Source organism: Cibotium barometz, chromosome 2 (genome assembly GCF_041138505.1).
Source record: "Cibotium barometz isolate CiBa-2024 chromosome 2, ASM4113850v1, whole genome shotgun sequence".
Taxonomy (NCBI): Eukaryota; Viridiplantae; Streptophyta; class Polypodiopsida; order Cyatheales; family Cibotiaceae; genus Cibotium; species Cibotium barometz.
Genome location: NC_141047.1, coordinates 45,248,008 through 45,271,099, shown reverse-complemented (window position 1 = coordinate 45,271,099; position 23,092 = coordinate 45,248,008). Strand labels below are relative to the sequence as shown.

At 46.6% G+C, this 23,092-nt stretch overlaps 1 protein-coding gene across 1 annotated transcript in view; it reads right to left on the bottom strand.

The window, feature by feature from the left end:
- LOC147641134 (protein DETOXIFICATION 46, chloroplastic-like) overlaps positions 1-23,092 on the bottom strand; it is a 72,881-nt gene that overhangs the window by 8,555 nt on the left and 41,234 nt on the right. The window contains exons 6-10 of the mRNA XM_086818512.1: positions 14,781-14,836; positions 13,520-13,658; positions 13,248-13,385; positions 13,030-13,098; positions 12,819-12,929 (exon numbers count right to left, since the gene is read on the bottom strand). Coding sequence (XP_086674638.1) covers positions 12,819-12,929; positions 13,030-13,098; positions 13,248-13,385; positions 13,520-13,658; positions 14,781-14,836 — 513 coding nt within the window. The remainder of the gene's footprint in view (positions 1-12,818; positions 12,930-13,029; positions 13,099-13,247; positions 13,386-13,519; positions 13,659-14,780; positions 14,837-23,092) is intronic.

Below are 23,092 nucleotides of genomic sequence, written 5' to 3'. Positions count from 1 at the left end.
TTTGCCTTCCACATGCACAATCTGAAAGTGAAACATTGACAAAAAGTTTGCCCAACGCATATGCTTCTCTGAAAGCTTAGTCTGCGTGAGGAAATATCGCAAGGTCTGATGATCTGTCTGCACAGTGAAATCAGCCCCAAGCAAGTAGTGTTTCCATGTAGAAAGAGCGTGAATTACAGCCAACATCTCTTTCTCATACACCTGTAAATGCTTCTCAGCATCTTGCAAAACTCTACTCTCATAGGCTATCACATGTCCCTCTTGCATGAGAACTGCACCAATGCTACTTCCACATGCATCACACTGGACAACAAAAGCCTTTCGGAGGTCCGGTAACACCAATACTGGGTCCGAAGTAAGCTTTTCTTTGAGCTTTTTGAATGCTGTAATTTCCCGATCAGCCCATCTAAACGGAGTTGCTTTCTTCGTCAAAGCATGAAGAGGCGAAGCAATTTCAGCAAAGTGCCGTATGTAACGCCTGTAATAGGAACACAATCCTAAAAAGCTGCGTACATCATGCACGGTCCTCAAAGCTGGCCAATTAAGTATTGCTTCCACCTTTGCTGGATCCATACGGACTCCATGACCAGACACAATATGCCCCAAGAAATGTATATCCTGCAAAAAGAACTCACTCTTCTTGCCATTAACCACCAATCTATGGTTTCTGAGTTCTGCAAACACAATGGCCAAATGCCTTCTATGCTCTTCCTCAGTTCGTGAATGCACAATCATATCATCAAAGAATGTGCCCACAAACTCTCTATGAGGTCTGAAGATCCTGTCCATCATTCTGTTAAATGTGGCAGGCGCATTCGTTAAACCAAAGGGCATAACCAAGAACTCATACAACCCAAATGTGGTTCGGAATGCTGTCTTATGCACATCCTCGGGTCTAATGCGTATCTAATGATACCCGCTTTTCAAGTCAATACGACTAAAAACTGTGGAGCCCTGTAGCGGTCCAAGATATCATCGATCCTCGGTATGGGGAATCGATTCTTGATGGTATTCTTATTCAGCGCCCTGTAATCTATACACATGCGCCAAGAACCATCCTTCTTCTGCACTAAGAGCACAGGTGAGCAAAAGGGTGATGAGCTAGGCTGAATCAACCCCTTATTCAATAGCTCCTGCACCTGACTCATAATCTCTTCCTGTTGGGCTGCACTAACACGATACGGCGGTCTATTCGGTGGAGTACTACCAGGAATCAGATCTATGGCATGATCTTCTGGCCTCTCAGGAGGTAATTCTCCTGGCAATGACTCGGAAAAACAGTCTTGAAACCCACTTAAGAAATCAGCCCTGTCCTTATCTAACATTGACAAATTAGACTTAGATTCATCATCCTGTGCATCCTTTACATAAATCAAGTGCGCGGAAAGATGCTTTTTCATTACTGATGAAATCGCCGAAGCGGATACAATAGGAACAGATTCCCCTTTGAGTTTTACATCCAATACATGCTCTTTTCCTCTATGAGTCAGAGTAATTTTTCTATTGTAAGTATCCACCACCGCATGTACCCTGTGGCACCATGGCATCCCCAACAAAACATCACAGCCATCCAAAGGCATGATGAAGAACTCTTCGCTGTCCACATAACCCTGCAAATGAAGCCGAAGCTTCCCAATGATAGGAGTAACGGGTTCTGCATACCCTGGACAAGCCATATTTGCCTCATGTAACGGCCCCATCTCCTCTGCGCGAATCCCCAATCGGCCAGCCAAGTCTGGTGAAATGAAGTTGGCTCTAGCACCTGTGTCAAAGAAGATCAAAGCATTCTGATCTCTCACTTTGCCCCATGCCCTGCACAACTCTGTAGCTTCACCACTTAGCTGCTCCCCCACAAGATCAGGAACTAAGCCTGCAGAAGGTTTTGGTTTCTTTGGCTTGGGCTCTCCTTTATTGTCAGGGTCCTTCTTGGACGTTCTCTTGGGACAATTGAATGACATATGCCCCTCTTCAGTACAGTAAAAACACTTTTGAGCATCTCTCAAAGCCTGTCTTTCCTCAGAAGTCCTTTTGGGCATTGGCAACTTCTTATACTTTGTCTCTGAAGACCCTTTAGTATCACGAGAAGCATGCCCAAATTTTTCAGCTTTCTTGCGCAATTTCTTACTGCCTTTAAACCCAGATGAACCACCTGTGAGTAACGCATTAGCTGTCATAGCATTTTCAATCATCTGTGACATGTTCGTTACTCTTGTCTTTATACAGTAATCTCGTACCTCCTTGGGCAGCCCACAACAATACTTCTCAACCTGCTCAGATAATGGCACGGCACGATAAGAAGTCACTGGGAGTAGAGCTTCCCAAAACTTCTTGTTATAATCCTCCAAACTATCACACTTTGAAGCATCCAGCTTGTGCCATGCTGTCATAACATCCACCTCAAATGTAGATGTGAGCCATACAGAAGAGAAGACCTGTTTGAATTGGACCCATGTGGTGGGTGCTATGCCCTGCAAAAGAAGAGTAGACCACCACTGCAAAGCATTGCCCTTGAGAAAAGTGGCAGCTTTCCTCACCTTCGAGGACTCTGTGTAATTCCCACCAGAAAAAGCAGCATCAAACTGCTGTAAAAAGGTAAGTGCCTTCAATTTATCCTTGGCTCCACTGAAAGTGTCAAACTTCACTGCAGCTCCCCCTTCCTTGTAATCCTTCGCCTTTCCCATAGGCGTTAGATTATCATATGGAAGTGGTTTCGTGAGATTGCTGCCCCCAACATTCATACCCATCATTGGGTCAACATTTCCCATTCCAACACCAGGCATACCATACATCCCAGCCATGTTTCCATACATTCCACTATGCATACCTGGCTGCATGCCACCAAACATATTGCCTTGCATCCCAGGTTGCATGCTTCCAAACACATTTCCTTGCATACCGGACTGCATACCACCATACATATTCCCCTGCATGCCAGGCTGAAGATTGGCTCCAAAAGGCCCATACATACCCATGCCTCCCTGAGGATAACCCCCAGTCATGGATTGAAACACCGAGCCACCACCAAAGTACCCTGGATGCATGTTCTGCTGAGGAATAGGTGGCTGTCCATAGAAGGAACTCTGTGGGTTAGCACCGAAAGCATGCTGCATATTCGGAAACTGTGCAGGAGATGGATCCTGTGGAGTGGTACCACTATGACCCTGAGAAAGATTCTTTGAACGAACCTTCTTCTTCTTTTTCTGGGGCTCTGTGCGGGGCTCTGTGCGAGATCTCATAAATTCAGCAAATCTCTCGCTTTGTGTGAGCTGCATAAAAGTATCCATAACACTAGCCAAGCGATCTTTGAACCGAGCATCATCATCCTCTTTACCATGCACATCTTCTGGCTGTGTTACATCCTCATAAGGCTCAACATCTGCAGCCTGTTCTCCTGCAAAAATATCTTCAGATACATCTCTTTCAGGAGAAGACTCTTGCTCTTCTTCTTCTTGATAGAAGTACTCTTCCTCTGTATCAGACATGATTGCTGAATTTTCAGCGATGGTTTTCTCCAAAGCAACCACGAGCTCACCCCCTTCAGAAAGTTGATGATTGGTCCCGGGGACGGAACCTTGAAACCGGCCTCTGATAGAAAACCAGAGTGCGGTAGGAGCAATCACCCGTCCACTTGTAGTCTAGATGAGAAACAAAACACAGATTGGAGCTAGAGTGCCCAAATCTGAAAACACAGCGACACCTGTTGGCCCCAAAGCTTGGCGCCCCTTGCGGTATTTCTTTATTCAATTAAAATAATATGTATGGCTGAGTACAACACAAAGACCAGCCAAGAGTTTACACCTGTAAGTCCAATCTGACTGCCCACAAATCCTTCTCAGCACAGAGGATCTATGCACACAGATCTGTGTCCTCAAGCAACACACTGTGCCTCCCTCTGATCAGCCAAGTTCACAAAGCAGGCCAGCCATGGGCATACATCTGGCATAACTCAAGAGCCTGATACATCTTCTCAGCTCAAACATACATATGCTGTTCAATCTCTGTCTTAATCCCTTGTCAATCTGCCATACTCCTCCTCTCACAAGGAGCCAGATAACACATACCTGTAGCAGACATCAAGCAATATAAAGAGAGATAGATGAACAGAGTCAAGGCTTACCAAAGTTCAGCTCGTGAAACAACACTGGAGGAAGCAACAACACCAATCTGTGCCTGCAGGCACTTGAATCCACAATCCTGCTTCACACGTGTGCTTGCACTTGCCTGTATCCTCCTCCTGATGCTCACTCCTATGCTGTCCTTGAAAAATACAGATCTGAAAATCAGCACAGTACCCGTCTGTACCGCCTCGGGATACGTGCCAGGCGTTGTACTTGCATAAACAGCCTGCTGTCCACTTCTGTACCTGCCTGAATTTGAGAAAACAGGCCTGTCCAGCACCTGCTAACACCTCTGCAGCAACTGTACCTTCTGTACCTTGCTGCCCGTACACTGTACGGCAGCCGTACAAGGTGTACTTGCTGAGAAACACACTGCACAGCCTGTACAGGGCTTCTGCGCAGCCAACCAGCAGCACTCCTGAGCGCCGCCAGCAACAGAGAAGAAAGAGAGAGAGAGAGTGCCCAGTTCTGGCCGTACAGTGCTGTACGGCTGGTTCCACTCAGAAAAACAGCAGCCAAACTGGTCTTCAGCAGTCGCCTCCTCCTCCTTGAGCTTTTCCACGCTAGTTCATCATGCGCATGAGGGGAGTTCTCCTTTTGCTACACAATTCCCCAAAAAGGGAAGAGAGAGATAGAAGAGAGAGAAAACCCCTTCCCAATTTAATCCCTAGGGCCCCAACTTAATAAGTTCCTAGGGCCACTAAGGCCTAGGGGCAAACTTCAATAAACATTCAAACTTAATGTTTTAATGTTCCCCCTTCACACCTAGGGATGTCCACACATCTTAAACACTGTCCGGGCACCCCCCATGTGAATCATAAAATATTCTGACTCTGCAACCACCATGCCCACACTTGTCCTGCTCCATTTTCACAGGGCCATGACAAGTTCATTGTCCTTTTCAACATGGGCAACTCTAGGGACGCCATCTCCCCACAGTTGGTTGCTAGATAGGTTGTACCTTAGTATCACACCATCTAGTTATGGACGGGTTTACACCTGGTCTCCGCATGCATATCACTCACAAAGCTCAACAATTTCCGTTCCATGTTTAGAAGGCCACATTTCAATGAGACTACATCGTTTCACCACTCGACATGATTCTTGGCATCTAGTGGTTTCCTGATCAGTGGCAAGACACCCTTCACTATTGTTACGGTCTTCCTGAGCCTCTTATAACTTGTGAGGATAGTAGCATTTCTCGAGTTTCACTCATTTCTCATGTCTAGGCCCAAGGAGCAATCAAAAAAGGAGCTAAGCGTGCATTGATCTATGTCCACATTGCACAATAAACAGCCCACTATTCAAAGCAACACCTTTAGAGCAACGGTTGGTAGGTCAACTATTCGCGGTTTCAAGACGACATGTTGAGGGAAGACCTCCCGCCCAAGCTCCCACCATAGTCACCAGAAACGTTTCGGGGTTTTTGACGTTTCCGAGCAAAACGTTTCAGCCTTCGGCTAAGAAATGCGAAGGTTTCGGTTTTTTTTCTATATAATTATGCATTGCTAAAGTTCCAAACAATAGGAACTTTTAACATTTTGATAAACTTTTTTTTTTTTGAGAAACCAAAAAAATTAGGAAACGTTTCTTGCATTTCGGGATTTCGGGGTTTCTCACTCCAAAAACGCGTTTTCATGTGACTATGGCTCCCACCCATTTGAGGATCATCAGATTCCTTGCCCAAGGCACGAGCTAGAACAACAGTGGGTTGATCTCGCACATCATAAAGTGTAACATACAGAAGCTCGGTGGATCAGATCGGTAACTTCAATGCTCAGAAATTCAGCAATCGTTTGCAATGAAGGTAACGCACAACACAGATAGAGGTGTGCAAAAATAGAGAGAGAAAAATGAAATGAAATGTTATATTAATGTCTTCAAAAGGCCAAAGTGACCTATGAGACCAAAGTTACAACCATGTGACATCTGATACACTGTCTGGAAAAGAAAAGAAAGAACTGAAGGTAAGTATCTAGCCCTACAATACATCAATAGAGAGAGAGGCAAAAGGGGACACAATATTGGGTCCCGAATACCCTCTGTAGGGCCCCCACCACCAATGGTGTACTTTCTTTATTAGAATGATGTAAATCTGTAAATAAAGGCTGGTTCTTGACCTGCACTCTTCACCTTGGCTGGAGCACTCCCCTTGGTCGTCCTGACCCTTGGAACACACTAGCCCTTTGTGAATTATGAGATAGAATGACTGATTTCTGGCTGGGGTATTTATACCCACAAACAAGTGCTGGTCAGCTGGTTCTACTGGGGTCAGCCTGCTGCTGAAAACCCCACGACCTGGTCAAAATGCAAATTATGCCTTTTTAATCATCGTTTTCACATTGGAGTGCTGGTTGGCCACCTTCCCATGCTCCTGGCTGCTGTCCAGGCCTGAGTAGGCTGCTGGGCAGCCTCTATGCTTGGCCGCCTGGCTGGGCAAGGTCTCTTAAGACCTGTCGGCTGCCTGGCCAAGCCTCTTGGGCTGGCCGACAGCCTGCCCAGCCCCTCCATACGCTGGTGGGCAAGGCCTCGGGCTTTCCTGGCCCTTCTTGGGTGGCCTAAGGCCTACCCGTCACCCATGTCAAGAGTTGACACTCGTTCTGGGGTAGCCCAAAGGGCTGGACCCCTTTCTATGTGCAATCCTACATGCTTCTACAGACGCCTGGTGTCTGGTTGCAAACCCAACACTCAGATCATCTCACATCATTCCAGAGGGAGACTCACAGTGCAGGCTTCATGTGCACGACAATGCACACCTGACCTTGGACGCTTAGATTGGAACCCTAGCTGACTCATCCCGGACTGGGCTCACATGGGACCAGTTTCCACTCCAGGTCCTGCACCTTCTTGTTCAGATATGTGTCCAGGTGTGGGGGTTCCTCAAGAATGTACCACGTGTTTGAGTTCTCCTCGCTCAAGCAAGGCTCGTATATCACCTTGTTCTTATATATATATATGTATACCTAGATGAATCCAGGAACATGCCCAAATTCACCTTATAAGAATGTGCAATTTATAACCTCATGGTAGTCATCCACAAGACAATAAACCATCAACTCCATCATGCATAGTATGGACTCGATACTACGACATCCTCACTAACGTCATCAGTGCCCAATAGTGGGTGTAGAACTTGGTATCAATATATGCTTCCACACACACACACCCCATGCTCGTGCGCACACACATAAGAGCATACATTCATACAAAGGTCTATGTACTCAGTTTCTGTGTTCTTGTCTACCTAGCAAGAAACCCAGGCTTCTTCCTGCTGCGAGTGAGTCGATGGAAGATTATTTGCATCTCACGTGTTGAGTTCAATCCTTGTTCTCTCTCACATAGGAGGTGGAGCCTTGTGGCTTTGCATTCCTCATCGTACCACCCAGTTTGAGGCTGAAAGCCCATCGGTAAACTGGCTCAAGAGCATGTGGTGTAGGGAAAGCTCGCATAGGCGGAGTAGTGAATGATGGATGAAAGTTGGAATACTGGGAGGGAAAGGTAAGGGCTGAAATTGTCAGAATATGCAGTGGAGATGATGACCAGATCTGGGAAAACAAGAGCAAAACGCATGCGGAAAAATAACAGCACAAGAGAGAGAGAGAGAGAGAAATAGAGGCGTGTAACTCTGCTCTATATACACAAGAAGATCCCGGAGTTGATACAAAATGGTATGGGGGCTGGGGGCCTATTTATATGCCCCCCATCAGCAGTCGGCCTGCTGTAGGGCAGCCGACTGGACACAAGAATCCTCCACGACTGAATAATCATAGTCGGCCAGCAGCAAAGTGGGTCGGCCAGCATCAGAAGAGTCCCACGACTCATGCAGTGCAGTCCGCCATGTCACAGATGCAGTCGGCCAGGTTCAGGGTCCTCCTGCCACTACTAGACTGCCTCCCATGCCACAGAAAAATAGGGAAAAAATGGGAAAAAATACCGAGAGTGGGGAAAAATGAGAAAACACCTCATAAGGGCGGGCACACCCACAACAAAGGCCCTGGTGTATAAAAATAGACAGGAGATGACTTCTAACACCCCCTCTCAGCTCCTGGCTGTGAAACCAACCACAGGGAGCTGAGGTGCCGCCTGAGCAAATCTTGAGAGAGCGACTTCGTGAAGAGGTCCACCGTACTGTCCTCCGTCGAACAGAACTCTAGCAAGATGTCATCAGCAACGATCTGTTCACGAACAAAGTGCCTCTGGATGACCATGGGTTCCTCCAGTGGAAGCCCAAACCTGCAATGCAACCTCTGCATCCTCACCACCTCACAAGCAGCATCACAAGCAGCCCGGTACTCTACCTCTGTGCTCGACAAGGCAAAAGATGACTGCTTCTTACTGGTCCATAAAACTGCTCCTGGGCCTGAAGTAGATCTCCTCGTGTCCAGATCTCCTCCCCAAACTGAGTCACTCCAACCGTGGAGTCGGACTCCATCCAACAATTCCCCTCCTGTGTACAAGAGTCCATGATCCTTCGCATGCCGCAGAAACCACAAGAAACGCAATCCTGCCTCCCAAAGAGTCATCCACAACCATGAGCTCAACTGCCTCATCAGGAAGCTCCCGTCCAATCTGGTGTCCATCAACCAGATCAATGAACCATTCTGCTTCTGAGTCAGAGGCATCACACTGCTCATCACAAGGATCAACACCTGTTACGGTGCAAAACCAAGTCGTGGAAACCTGCTGAAGACCACGCAAGGCCCTCTGAAACCTGTCAACCACCCCCTCTGAATCCGGAACCACAAAGCCTAGAGTATACACCTCCTTCTCCAAGGAATCAACTGCCACCTGCCTGGCTTTCCGAAAGGTCCCCATGGAAAGAACATCCTCATCTACTGGAGGTTCTTTGTCCCGAATACTACGAGACATCAGAGCATAAGTTACCTGGTCAGTTTCCTCCGACTGACGAACACAAGAACTACCAACATCAGTATTGGAGAGTTCCTGGCCACTGCTGCCATCTACTGGCAAGCTATCCACCATCTGGTCCCGGAAAGCCTGTACCTACAGCGTATCCACACTTAAGTGGCCATTACCAGCAGTGCCACTCATCACAAACCTGAGGACCTGGGAGAGAGAGTGCTAAAAGCTTGTAAACTCCATTCTCCACTCCGCCTTCCCAAACCACTTGGCCTGTTGCTTTGTCTCGGAGAGCAACAAAATGCTCATCAAACTCCACCCGTACACCAGTCTTGCAAACCTGATGCACTGACAACAGATGAAAACCAAGTGATGGAACATACAACACCTGGGAGGAATTCTTCCCCCCTCTGCCATCGGGAACTATCTCCATCCTGCCCTCACTGTGAACTGGGATAGTGGATGTATCCCCAGTAAGAATGTGACCAGAAAGCCTGCAGAGATCCTGTAAACCGGAACGGGAAGGAGTCATATGCCTGGAAGCACCACTATCGAGAATCCACTCCCGAGTATCCGTTGCGGAGAGTCCTCCAATCTCCTCCCTGCCTGAAGAAAATGAAACATCGATGTCCACCACCTCCAGGTGCACAGAAGCCAGAGTCTTCAGGATTGCTGCTGAGGAATCTTCACCCTTCTTGGTCTTCTGCTTGGGACACTGCCTCCAATAGTGGCCTTTCTCGCCACAATCATTACAGGTCCTCTCTGCCTTTAGTTTCTCGCGGTCAGTAACGGACTTCTCCGACGAAGCCTTTCCTTTGCCCGTGTTACGGCCTTTCGACCGTTGGTCAGTTAAGGCCTCCGAACCTCCACCCTGAGGAGGGTTCGTGAATCGTTCCTCCTGGTCCAGGACCATAGACACAAGCTCCTCCCACGTGATGGTGCTGAGCCTGCCACTGGTAATCAAAGACGAGTAAAATGCTGAGTACGAAGAGAGCAAATGTGACAGCAACGTTATGGCCATGTCCTGTGACGATATCTCCTTCCCAGCTTGAAGAACTTCGTGTTGATGAAGAGCCTGCAGCTTGTTAATATGCTCCCGCATCGTCGACGACTTTGCAGGGTTCATAACCCGCATCTGTACTTCCAAGAAAATCCTCTTCATGGGCGATACCCTGATGTAAAGAGAGGCCAAATGCTGCCATATACCTCTGGCCAGCGTCATATGCTTTACATGATTGATTACCTATGGTGTGCAGTTGAGAAAGATAAACGAACGGACCCTGGCGTTGACACGATCCCAACTCCCCTTCCTCTACTTCCGGCCGTGGAACACCAACAACGACGAAATCTGCGAGGTCGTAAGACTCCAGAACAGTTTCCATCATAACCTTCCATATGCCGTAGTTGCTCCCGTCCAACTAACAGTCCACCGGGAACGTGGGTCGGGGGTGGGTGGGTGGAAACAAAGAAAAACTAATACCTGCAAGTGGCTGTCCAGCAAATCAGCCCGCCGTCCTCTTGCTTCTCCTCTTCTCGAACAGTCCCAAACAGTCCACCAATCAGAAACACAACAATCCCCCTCTTGCTCACACAAATCCCAAGAACTATCTAGAGCCTAGGCTCTGATACCATGTCAGAATATGCAGCAGAGATGATGACCAGATCTGGGAACACAAGAGCAAAACGCATGCAGAAAAATAACAGCACAAGAGAGAGAGAAATAGAGGCGTGTAACTCTGCTCTATATACACAAGAAGATCCCGGAGTTGATACAAAATGGTATGGGGACTGGGGGCCTATTTATATGCCCCCCATCAGCAGTCGGCCTGCTGTAGGGCAGCCGACTGGACACAAGAATTCTCCACGACTGAATAATCACAGTCGGCCAGCAGCAAAGTGGGTCGGCCAGCATCAGAAGAGTCCCACGACTCATGCACTGCAGTCCGCCATGTCAAAGATGCAGTCGGTCAGGTTCAGGGTCCTCCTGCCACTACTAGACTGCCTCCCATGCCACAGAAAAATAGGAAAAAAATGGAAAAAAATACGGAGAGTGGGGAAAAATGAGAAAACACCTCATAAGGGCGGGCACACCCACAACAAAGGCCCCAGTGTATAAAAATAGACAGGAGATTAAGGGCGGGCACACCCACAACAAAGGCCCTGGTGTATAAAAATAGAGAGGTGATCCTCATAAATGTGTTCTAGATCATGTGGAAATGGGATACGAGTGAAAGTAGAGACTAGGGGGATTGGTGGGGGAGGTAAAGCAGGGCATTAGACAGTGAATGAGAGGTGAGAGTGGTCGGCTCTTATAGTTTTTTTTTTGGGGGGGGGGATATGTGGTATGAGAGCAAGAGACCACATGATTGTGCTAGTTACCTCCACTATGTGGGAAGCAAGTAAGGATGTCCGATGTAGGCCAATGGTACATCCCATTGTATATAATCAGCTCATGCATGGCTCCCATCTCTAGAAAGTCTCCCGTATAATGTAACACGTGTTGTATCTTGAGAGGCCTGTTGCGAACTCATCTCATTGAGATCAACCTCAGACAACATGATGGCATCATTCTGGAAATCATACATCGGGACCTGTTCCCTTGCTGTTCGTGCATTAAAACCCCTTCCCAACTCGCCATGCATCGACAAAGAGAGTTCGTGTGACACCCATTTGCCTGCATACTTTCATCGTATCTTCTTGAGGTGTGGGGCCTTTTGGGAATCCCACACCCTTATATTTAGCTCCTTTGCTTTCCTGCGTTTTTCCTCTTCTAATTCTGCCGTCATGATGGCATTTGCTGGGGAATACTTGTCTTGTGCTTCTTCACAACCTCAATCCACTGAGAGCTTGTTGCTTCTAGGCCCGCTTGGAGTTTTATATTCTCAGCATTCAACTATTTACATCCATTTCCAAGGTAGCCTCCACATATACTTCACCTTTCTCCAAACCCTTCACCAGCATAGAGGTCTGAAGCTCCTCGAACTCCTGCGGGAGTTCCCCCATTTTCTGTTTAGCCTCACTTAATTGCTGGCCATTGGTCACGCTTTCCTTCGAGGTGGCCGATTCCACTCTCATGGCTTCAATTACTCCTTCAAAATGTGTTCTTTGGCCATCTCTGGTGCATGGGTCTCTTTCAGAGTCTTGATCTCCCTTTCCATGGCATCCTCTTGGAGACCCAAGATATGCTTGACGCAAGTAAGGGTTTCCAACACATGCGTGACCTTGCATGGGCCTTCAGTTTCCACAAGGTTTCTATCAATTTCCCCTGCAATCCACCCATTCCACTTGGCTGATCTTGTCATTAATGTGAACCTGCACCTGCAAAAATCAAGGAAAGAATGCGAGGGATGGATGCCCTGTGCAATGGATTAAGGGTGGGTCAGGCTGGGGATCACACTATACGCTATACGCAGCACATATAGTACAGAGCAGGCAGCCCACCAGCGCAGGCAGCATGGGTAAACACACACAGTGTAGCGCGGGCAGGGAAACATGGGCAGCACGAACAGGGCACGGCGGCAGCCACCAGTGTGCAGCGAGAACAGGGCAGGGGGGAATGCGAAGGTGCTCATGCCATCATGCACACATGAGAGAGAGAGAGAGAGAGAGGCTAATAAACAATACACCTCTGTAAATGTAAAGATAATAAGTAGACCTAATAAAAAAACCATCTCCTGTGTGCTTAGGTGATTATCACACATTTTGTCCTGGAATGCCCCAGGGAGAAGAGCATATCATAACTAGCAAAAGAAAAAGAACAAGCATAATTTCCACCACCTTTTCTCTCTTCCTTGATTCAGATCTTCTACTCTGCTTTAAATCTAAGGTTCAAAAGTAAACCTTTTTTAAATTCCGATTAGACCCTTGAATGAGGCCAGGCATAAAAGACTGAGCAGTTTGTGCTAATGGTTCTCCAGGAACTGTACATGTGGTATACAATCCTAGCATAACCTGCATTTGTGAAGCAACAAAAGTCCCTTAGCCCTTTGGAAAGGCAGAAGCAAGTTTCATTTCTTTTTAATGTCTTCAGGCAATCATTGTGAAAATATACCTGATGGGCAGCTAGCGTCACAGCTCCTAAGGACGTTGACAGGTATGTGACCAATGCATAGAAAGCCACCTGGTCAACCCAAATTGTATCAACAAATTTGCATGCATCAAACAAGTCCCTAAGGTGATCTCTCCCTCTCTCTCTCTCAATGTTCAACAAAGACAGTTAAACATCATATAAGGACATACATGTGTTGATGGGTTCTCACGGGCTCAGACCTTTGAAAACATTGTCAGAAGTACTGGGCATACTAGCTTAAGCATGTACAATAACTCCTTGAATGAAGGCATACACAAAGCAAGGGCATTATAACCCTTCGTACTGAGTGACCTCAGCATCAAGTATCCACCAACGTACTTCAGTTCAAAAAACACAAAACCGCACAAAAGAAAAGTAAGATTGAGCTTTTGCAAAAACAAGGTCTAATAGCAGAAGCTGAGAGAGGTCATTTCATGTCAACTAGTTTCCTATGAAAGGAGGAGGATAGTACCTGAGAAAGCATGGTAGCCCAAGCGGCACCGGCTATACCATACTTAAGACAACTGCAAAACAAGATATCCCCTGAGGCATTTACGAAGCTTGCCACAGCCAAGACTTTCAGTGGACCCCAAGAATCCTGCATGCCAAGACTGCAAAAAGAAAACATAAATTTTGAGACTACTCTAGTAATGTTGACAGTGACCCTGTGATAGTCATGTTTCAGTTTAACTCATTTTGCTGTATCAGATTGAGTGCAGATGTATCACTTCCAAATGAAAACAGAACTCCTTCCATTACCCTTTCATTCCTCCCTCTCAGACTTGCACTTTCCTTTCATTAGCGTTTCCTGCTCTTACCACTTTGCCTCCCTGCTCCTGAGTCCCCATCCACCCCCACCCCCTTTTTCATCTGTTTCTCTTGATGTTGCTTAGTTGTGCCACTATGCCCTTGTCCACTCCAATGTAATATGCCCCCTAGCCAATGACTTGAACGTGAGTATGCTCACAACATTAGTCATGACAGCTGCTCTTGATCTAAGGGCTTTTCCATCACTAAACTCAAAACTGTGTATGTTAAATAGGGATGACAGGAAGATGTGTGGAGAAGAAAGAACTTAAGGGCAAGGTGTTAAGAGATCATTGCCACAAGAAACATTTCGAGGTTTTTGGAGTCTTGTTTTGAAAGGTTTTGTCCCTTGCTAAAAAAACCACAACGTTTTGAAAAATCTATATATATGCATATATGTGTGTGTGTGTGTGTGTGTGTGTGTGTGTGTGGACTAATATGCCCCCTAGCCAATGACCTTGAGCGTGAGTATGCTCACCACCTTAGTCATTACAGCTGCTCTTGATCTAGGAGCTTCCATGCCTAAACTCAAATATAGGGGTGATAGGAAGATGTGTGGAGAAGAAAGAACTAAGGGCAAGGTGTTAAGAGATCATAGTCATAATAATTGTTTCGAGGTTTTTGGAGTTTTGTTTCAAAATGTTATTCCTTGCTAAAAAGAAACTGCGAGGTCTTGAAAAAACCATATATATACATGTGTGTGTGTGTGTGGACCAGCTTCATGACCTAGGAGGTGGAAGTGGACTAGCCTTGGCTCTGCACTTTAGGACTGCAGAGATTCCAAGTGTGGCTTTGCCAAAGCAGCCATCCACAGAGGGATCCCCTCCAATTCAATATTTTCTTAATCACTATTGTCTAATCCAATAATAGAAGAATCTTTTCTCATAAAAAAAGTATGAAATTATTGGAAGCTCAAGAGAAGTTACCTTGCACTCTGTGCCACCAGTCCAACCAGCACAATAGGCCATGCTAAGCCCCTGATCTGCAACAAAGGGTAACCCATTATTTCTATGTCATCATAAATAAAACAAATGAGACCTGCAATTTCGACACAGAGCGATTAAAAAAATTGTACAAAGCCTAAACTTAACATTTATATCAATGTCAGACATGAAGACATTACCATTACCTCTTCAAAGAGACTTGAATTTCGTGCCACTGTCTCCTTTCCTGTGAGATTGAGTTCGCTCCTTACCCCCCTGGCAACCCCCACCCCCCCCCCCCTCGCCCCTCCTTGGGGGATGAGACATCTGGTGGATTATGCTTATGCCTTCTTTAGGAGGCTCACTGTGGAGGCCAAAGTGTTCAAGGAGACCCTGGCAACTCTTCCACAGTAGTCATTAATGCGGCTGAGTATTTGGGAGGCTTAAGGTCTTTAATGTTGCCATTTTGTTCGGCTAGTGGACGGTCCACCTAGCACAATCTCAGGTTCACTTGGCCCTAGTTGCTTTACATCAGATGAAATAATCTCTGGACTAGCCTTAGCCGCTAGTAAAGTATGCATCTCATCAAGCGAGCTAAAGTATCTTCTAACATATTCCTGCAATCAATGACAGTCTCCAAAGATGCATTGGGCTCTTGCCCTTGATTTTGGTTTTGATTTTCCTCGTTATTCATAGCCTCTTTTTTTTGGATTTTCTATTTTGTTTGTTTTTTTTGTTTTCTTTTTTTAAAGGCACTAGTACAAAAGCTTTACATCACACACACTAAGGAAACGAAGCATTGGAATTTGGAAAGCATCAAGCCCTTGCATACATCAAATATATAGCACAAGGTTCCAGTGCATCACATAAGGTGTATTTCAAGCACTTTTCAATGCATAGCCTCAAATTTCTTCAAAATTTTAAGCAAAATCAGAAATTGCAAAGTATAATCAGGCATAAAACATGCATATTTACATCCCATACATCAAATATGCATGCTCCCAAACATTATTTGCACCAATTCAAGCTTTCAAAGCTTAGAATGTGCAAAGAAAGTAAGAAGTTGCATATCTTGCACTCAAGGAGGGATTGTGGAGATTAGCGATTAATCCCACATGTGGCGTTTGAGACTGTAGCTTAGGGTATAACGAGCAAGTTGTGACCACATATTCTCACAAGGAGGAGTGAGTTGTCGTGCTCTCTCCTCTTCCCATTGTGAGGCGCGTGGGCGGGCTAGCGGACGAGCGTGCACGACCATGCCTGACCTGCTGTGTGGGCTTAGCGCTGCTGGAAGTTGGCGGCCGGGCCTCCTGTGTATCTTCGTCGTGCGCTGCTAGACGTTGATGACTTGTTGGGTGTCTTGTGTACTATCGCCGTCGCCGTACTATCTCGCTCGGATACCAAATGTAACACCCCTTTTTTGGAAGGTGGGGTCATTCTAGAAATCTGGCGGGTGAAGACCAAAAAAAAGAAAAGTTCACTGGCAAGTTTACTTTGTTCCTCCTCTCCTTTATTCCCTTGAGAGCTTCCAATTAGGGACTGAGCTTTAGGCCCTTTTCGCACGCGTGGCTCCCGTGCTAATTGGGATAAACAATCTAGCTCTTGCGCACGAGTGAAACCCCTCAGACTTGCTCTCCACGGAATCTCCCCAGCACGAAGTCGGGTTCCTAGCGACTTGCCATAACCCCACATCCTCCTCTGGCTTATGACCTCATGTGTTGGCTAGTCACGCTCGGTCGCCTTGAATGCAACGTTCACTAACTTCCCGTATCTAGTTTATCCCCGTTCACCTTGGTACAATTACCCTTGTGATTGCGTGAAGTTTTATTGTGAGTATCACAGAAAACATCAGCAAACTCTGCTTTAATGTTTTCTAACTCTCGTGTCTCCCAAGCGTCTAACTCACTCGACTTTAAATCAGAAGTAACATCCGATGAAAGAGGATCAAGAACACATTGAAACACTTCATAATCAAAATACGAAGTTTGCATAATATTATAAAGTCTTGCAATGTTTACAAGAGTAGAGAGTGGGACTCCAAAATCACCCTCAAGACAAAACCGAGCATCTTCCAGTAAAAAAAGACAACGTATGATCCTTCCAGCTTACATGGACATCATAGTTATGAAACCATTCGTTACCTATAATAATGTCTACCCTATCTAGATTCATCAACAAAAAATCTAGTCTATCCAAATAACTCTGGATAGATATAGGTAACTCGGTCACACATCTATCCCATGCCCCACTACCAGGTTCACACGGTAGACATGATCACTTGACCAAGTCTCCACTCATAACTTCTGCACCGATTTGGCATTAATAAAATTGTGAGTACTACCAAGATCAAATAGGATGTGTACAACTTTCCCCAACACTGACCCATACATACGAATGAGATTGTTGGGCTCGAAAACTGCCATACTAAAGTTACAATCCATGCAAGAACTATGATCAAGAACTATGGTATGAATGGAAGTAATCTTCGGGTTTCTGGTGATCTCGGTTAAGTGAGCTCTCTTAGGCTTCTACTTTTTTTGCGCTTGAGGGCAGCTCCCTTTCCAATGGCCTGTCTGGCCACAAGTAAAGCACCAACCTCCCGAATGTTCTGAAGCTCTTCTCGGTCCTCTTAAGTCTTCTTGGAATTGGATTGACCAGAAGTAGGTTTGATTCTGAGTTGTGGAAGCCTTCACAAACCTAAGCTTACATTTACATTTGGATTCTCGTTCACAATTGCCTGAGCTTTTTTGCTTGTGAGGAACATTTTTCTTACTCTTGCTGGCATCTGTTTCTTTATAAATCTTTGCAAAAAAGATAGCATCCTCAAGTGTTTTGCAATTATGTTCCTCACCTGCAACTTGGGACAATCCCCGCGTACAAAAACTAGGCAAGGTGACTACATCCATATGTGTTGCTGCAACTCTCTAAACTTGTGTAAAAAGGTGTCAAAAGACACGGTCTTCATATCCAGCTCTGTAAACATGGATACCATATCATACTCATCCTCCGCCTGGAGGAACTCATCCTTGAACATCTACTCGAAACTAGCCCAAACAGTAGGCTTGTTCCGAAGCTCTCTCCACCATGACAAGGCTTTCTTGAGGCCCTGTACCATCAGAAGCTTATGAACGTCGTGGAGAGGATGGAACTCAAAATGGACATTCCACCGATTTAACCATGCATCGACCACTTCTTGGGTTCTCCCCTGAAAAGACATCTGCGGTGAAGAACAGAGCTACTGTAGACCCCGCAGTTGTGGGAGTACTAGCCACCGCCTTCTCCAGAATAGTGATCTGTTGATGCAAGGCAGTAACCTCACTGCAGAGATTAGCCATCTCGCTACCCTGGTTTCTTAGGGTAGAGACTTCTGCCCGAAGTTTCTGTATCTCACTCTATCAAAATAAGGTTTCTCAACTACAACTATCTCCTCCTCCACCATGATGGTAATAAGTATGGTGGCCGTACTCAGGATCCTGGCCAGGTTCCCCAACATCTGCCCCTGTATCTTCCCATTCCCGCTCATGATCCGAATCATCAGAGGGGCTGGGGTGTCGCCATGGGTACTAGGGTGGAAGAGTGAAAAAAACTGTGTCACTGCCAAAAAACATGGAGGTGAACATGTGCTGATTCTGAATTTTCAGAAAAGCAAGGGAAGAAAAGCTTCAACCCTAGATAAAAAGCTTGAGAATAGCGCGTAAAATCACTTACCAATGATTTCCCGAGCTCTGTGTGTACAAAAAGAGAGGTGCATAGTCTGCTCCTCGCAGTTTTGTTCCATGCCGAACATAGGGAAACCTCAAGTTGAGACGATTAAAGGACTATGTACTCTTTTAAATAGGTGGCGGCCCAAGCTTTTTTAAAAAAACTTATAATGCTTCTCTTTAAAAATATGGGCACCCCTTTTTGGAACTCCCTAAAAGTGGCCTCTTACACTTTTTTTTTAGAAGGTTGCTATTATAAAAAAAATAGAATGCTTTCTGTTTATAGGTAATCATAGCATTCCTCCTTTTAAAAAATAGCTAGGCACGCTTTTCTCTCCTGGCGGCCTGCTGCCAGCCAGCGCCCAGAATCTTCTGGTGCTCTAGGTCCCTGTCAGCACACAATAGTGCCTCTTCTTCCCTGGCACAAATCCGCTGGATGCCCTGTAGTCTTCTCTCTCTGCTGTGCTGCGCCACCCATCAAGTATGTTGTGTCAGCAACTGATGCTCTCATGCACCAGATGCTGCTGCCATAATAGATGCTGGTGCAACCTGCTCTGCACCTCAGCAGCCGGCTGTATGTTTTTGCACCTGGTGCCCAACATGTGGCTGCACAACCAGCCCATGTTCACCTAGGCACCTAGCCCCTACTGATCTGATGTGCAGACTGAGGACAACCCACCACGCACCATACATAGTCTAGGGTTCTAAACGCTAAAACACAATTATCAAAGAGTCGACCAAAGGAACAAGAGTTTTCAGAAATTTCTGCACATCCTTCCTATACGCATGAGGCTCCTAGTTCCCCCTCTCTCAGAATCCACAAGTTATTACATTATTCGTGTGTCAATTGTGCGGTGCACTTCTGATGGGTCTGTGCCTGAACCAGAGTTTCTACTCGTGCCGTGGACATGTTCGATCACAGATAGTCTTGCCGAGTGCCCCTGGGGATAGGCACTAGTGGTATTGGACGCCAATGTTGATTGGCATGTATTTGTGCTGGCTTGCAGGTGCATTGAAGTTCTGATCCTATGGATGGGTGGTGAGCTTGCCTACACCCCTTCTATTTGCCGAGTGCCCCTGGGGATAGGCGCTAGTGGTATTGGATGCCAGTGTTGATTGGCATGTATTTGTGCTGGCTCACGGGTGGATCAAAGTACTAATCCTCTGGATGGGCGGTGAGCATGTTTGCACCCCTTCTATTTGGTTTTCTCTAATCTTGTGTTGGACTGTGTTTAGTAGATCTTGGTTGGATAGGCCTGGGAGGTCTCTTACACTTAGTATCAAAGCGACTTAAACACAGAGTCTACAAAGGTTTTCGTGTCTTTCATGGTTTATCTCCCGTCAAGATTCCCACGTATTTCTCTTGGCACCACAATTGATTGGTCTCGTCAAGATGTATGCTTTCTAGGGTTATTGTTGCTGCTAGAAATAGCTAACCTACTATAGATAGCCAGTAGCCTAGTTTATTAATTATGAACCTTAGCCCATTGTATCTGCCTGCTATCTCCTAATCCTAGGGCCCCCTAACCCGGTTGGATTAGTCCTGCTAATTTGAGGATTAGCTCTAACATAACAATATCCCTCTAGCAAGCCTCGGTTTAGATATAGGGACACCTTCACTCATTTTTTATTTGGTCCCTAGGGCCAGCTCACCCTCGGGCCTCTCCACATCGAGGATTTCAACGGTGGCTCACTTCAATGGGTGAGGATTCTTGGTTTCTATGATCATCATTGGCAAATTGACCCTCCTCCAACCAAGGTGGCCCGCGACATCTCTAGGCAGCTATGGCTCCAGGAAAGCCAATTTCAGACGTGTCCAATGGGACCTTGGCGAGTGTGGGAGTAGCAGGACTCCTTCAGACCAGGGAGCTTGACTGCCCCCTTCTTTCATTACCAAGGAGTGGATGGGCGCGTATGTGGGACAACTATCAGCCAAGCAAGGTCACACTCTTCCTCTGGCAGTTAGCCCACCGCAACCTCGCTGTCGGCACTTGGTTTGCCCTTGGACACAGCCCGGCACATAGTGTGGACATTGCAGCCACCCCTTGGAGTCACAGCAGCACTACCTTTGGGATTGTACCAAAAAGCAACAGGTTTGGCAAAGGATTCTTCGCCTCTACACAGTGGTGTGATCCATGCCATGTATTATCACTTGGGGGACAGTAGCATGGGTGATAGAGCCGGCCCTCTTCTACGAGGAAGCAGCAGGAAAGCAAGCTCTCTGACTATCTTACTACAGGATTGAGGTAGTTCCTACTTCTAACTTGTTGCCTGCGACCCGGTCTCCAGGCACTTGTCAAAGATGGGAGATCACCAGTAGCATTGTTGCATGGCATATATGGCAGGCCTGCTCTGCAGCACGGGCATCGAGGACATTCTTACCCCCCAACCATAGTCACACGGGACAGAAGGGACGAGTGCTTGGAACAAAGGGACGCCGAAACGGGACGGCAGGGGACGCACGGACGTCCCCTAAGAAGCGTCACTCACAGGGGACGGTGTAAATCGCAACGGGTGCCCAGGGGACTAGGGCCTTTGACACACTTGTCGATACCATCAAAGCATATTAAAACATTTAATCATGGCCACAGCCTTAACACATATCCATCATCACTTTGCATAAAACATAAAAGCTGGACAAAATATCCACAAATACTGAAAATGGAGCTTGCACACGTGACACCGTATACAGGCCGGAATGGGCCAACCCCCGCCCCCCCCCCCCCCCCCCCCCTTGGAGTATTTTATTACCCAAGGAGAATAATATCATGTGCAAGCTTTGAGGGCCTTACTCTCCCCACGGGAGATGCCGGATTATCCATACACAAATGCCATAACACAGCCCAACACAAGGCAAACCAAGCCGGAACATAGGCTGTAGAAATGCCGAGCCAACAACATAATCCATATACCTCCGTGTGGGTACTAATTCTTCCCCAAAAACCACGGGTCTTCATGCAATAGAGCTGGTACAGCAAGTACAACTCTCCATTCAGCCGATACAGCAAGTACAATGGCTGGTACAGTCGATGCAATGGCTGGTACAGCAAGTACGGTGGCTGCTGGTAGAGCAAGTACAAATACTGGTACAACATGTACAGTGACTAGTACAAGAGGTACAATGGCTGGTGCATCAAGTACACAAGCTGGTACAGCTAGTACAATGGCTGGTACACTAAGTACAAGTACAAGGACTGGTACAGTCAATACAATGGCTGGTATAGCAGGTACAAAGGTTGGTACAACAAGTACAATGGCTAGAAATCATAATAAATGATTAAATACCCTTGCCTTCAGTATTTCTTCGCGAGATGGAAGCCTCCAAAACAGTCCCCAACAGCCGGTATTCTTCATGGGCAGCCTTCAAGTGAGAGAGAAAGAGAGTAGCCATCATTAAGGCAACCTGTAACGGTGGTAGAGGCTAGTGTGCAACAAGAGAGCCTCTCTTAATGAAGAGAGAGAGCTCCAATTTATAGATTTGGGCCTCCCATGAGCTAAAATGGCAAGAGAAGGCTACAATGACAAGTGGAGAGCCACACAATAGCTGAAGTGACAAGTGTGAGGCCACTTGTCTCACTTTGATCCACTTTCTAATAAGTGTCAGGCCACTTGTCTCACTTTGGTCCACTTTCTTGCCACATGTCCCAATCTAAGAGATGGGTCCTTCCATAAACTTTATCTCTAAAAATATCCCAACTGGTAGACATTCTGTCATAGGCACTTTGCCAACTCTTGGTATCTGCTCAATTCCAAATGTAATGACGTGAACAGAATTTCCATCGGAGTCGGGCCAAAAATAGCAACTCTCATAAATTTTAGGAGTGTGGTCCTTTGTGTTCTAGGATAATCCCCCATTCCCAAAGCTTGTACTTTCCAAATATTTAGACATCCTGGAGTCCACCAGACCCCTTTCATAATACTGGGAAATGTCCAGGCTAGTGACAGACGGCGACGGGGACGCCTCAGGAACGGGGACGCCGGTGCAGGACGGTTCTGTGGGGGGGCGGCAGGGAGCCGTTGCGCGTTTTTCTGTTGTTGCGCTCGCCGTTTCTAGCCGTTGCAGTCGCCGCTTGGCCATTTATGGCTTGGGCCTTGGCCCTTAAGCCTTTGAGGCTTGGCCCTCTCTCTCTCTCTCTTGCCCTTGGGGCTTGCCTCTCTCTCTTGCCTATCTATATAAGAACAAGCCTCTACAAGGCTACAAGCACACACAACTTTCAAGCTTTCAAGCTTCTTCTAGCTTCCAACTTCCAAGTTGCAAGCCTCTCACACAAGGCCCGCTCTCTCAGAGTATGGGAGATATTTGGTAGATATGGGGACTGCGCATGGGTTGGTCATACTTAATGGCTTGCAGAGGTTTCCGTCAGCAGCTGGATTTACTTGCTTTCCGCATAGACATGGTGCTAGCACAGTGGATTATGTTATGGCTATGCCCAGCTTTGTTTCATGCATTGAGGACTTCACAGTTGGATCTCGGCCCATTGGGGTAGTAGTGGATCATGCATTGTTGACATTGACTATCTCTTTTCACTTTACCACAGCTCAGAGGACACGAGGGGCAGATCACACTCGATATACTTTTACCTCAGAGACTGATGCTGTCTACACAGATGGGAT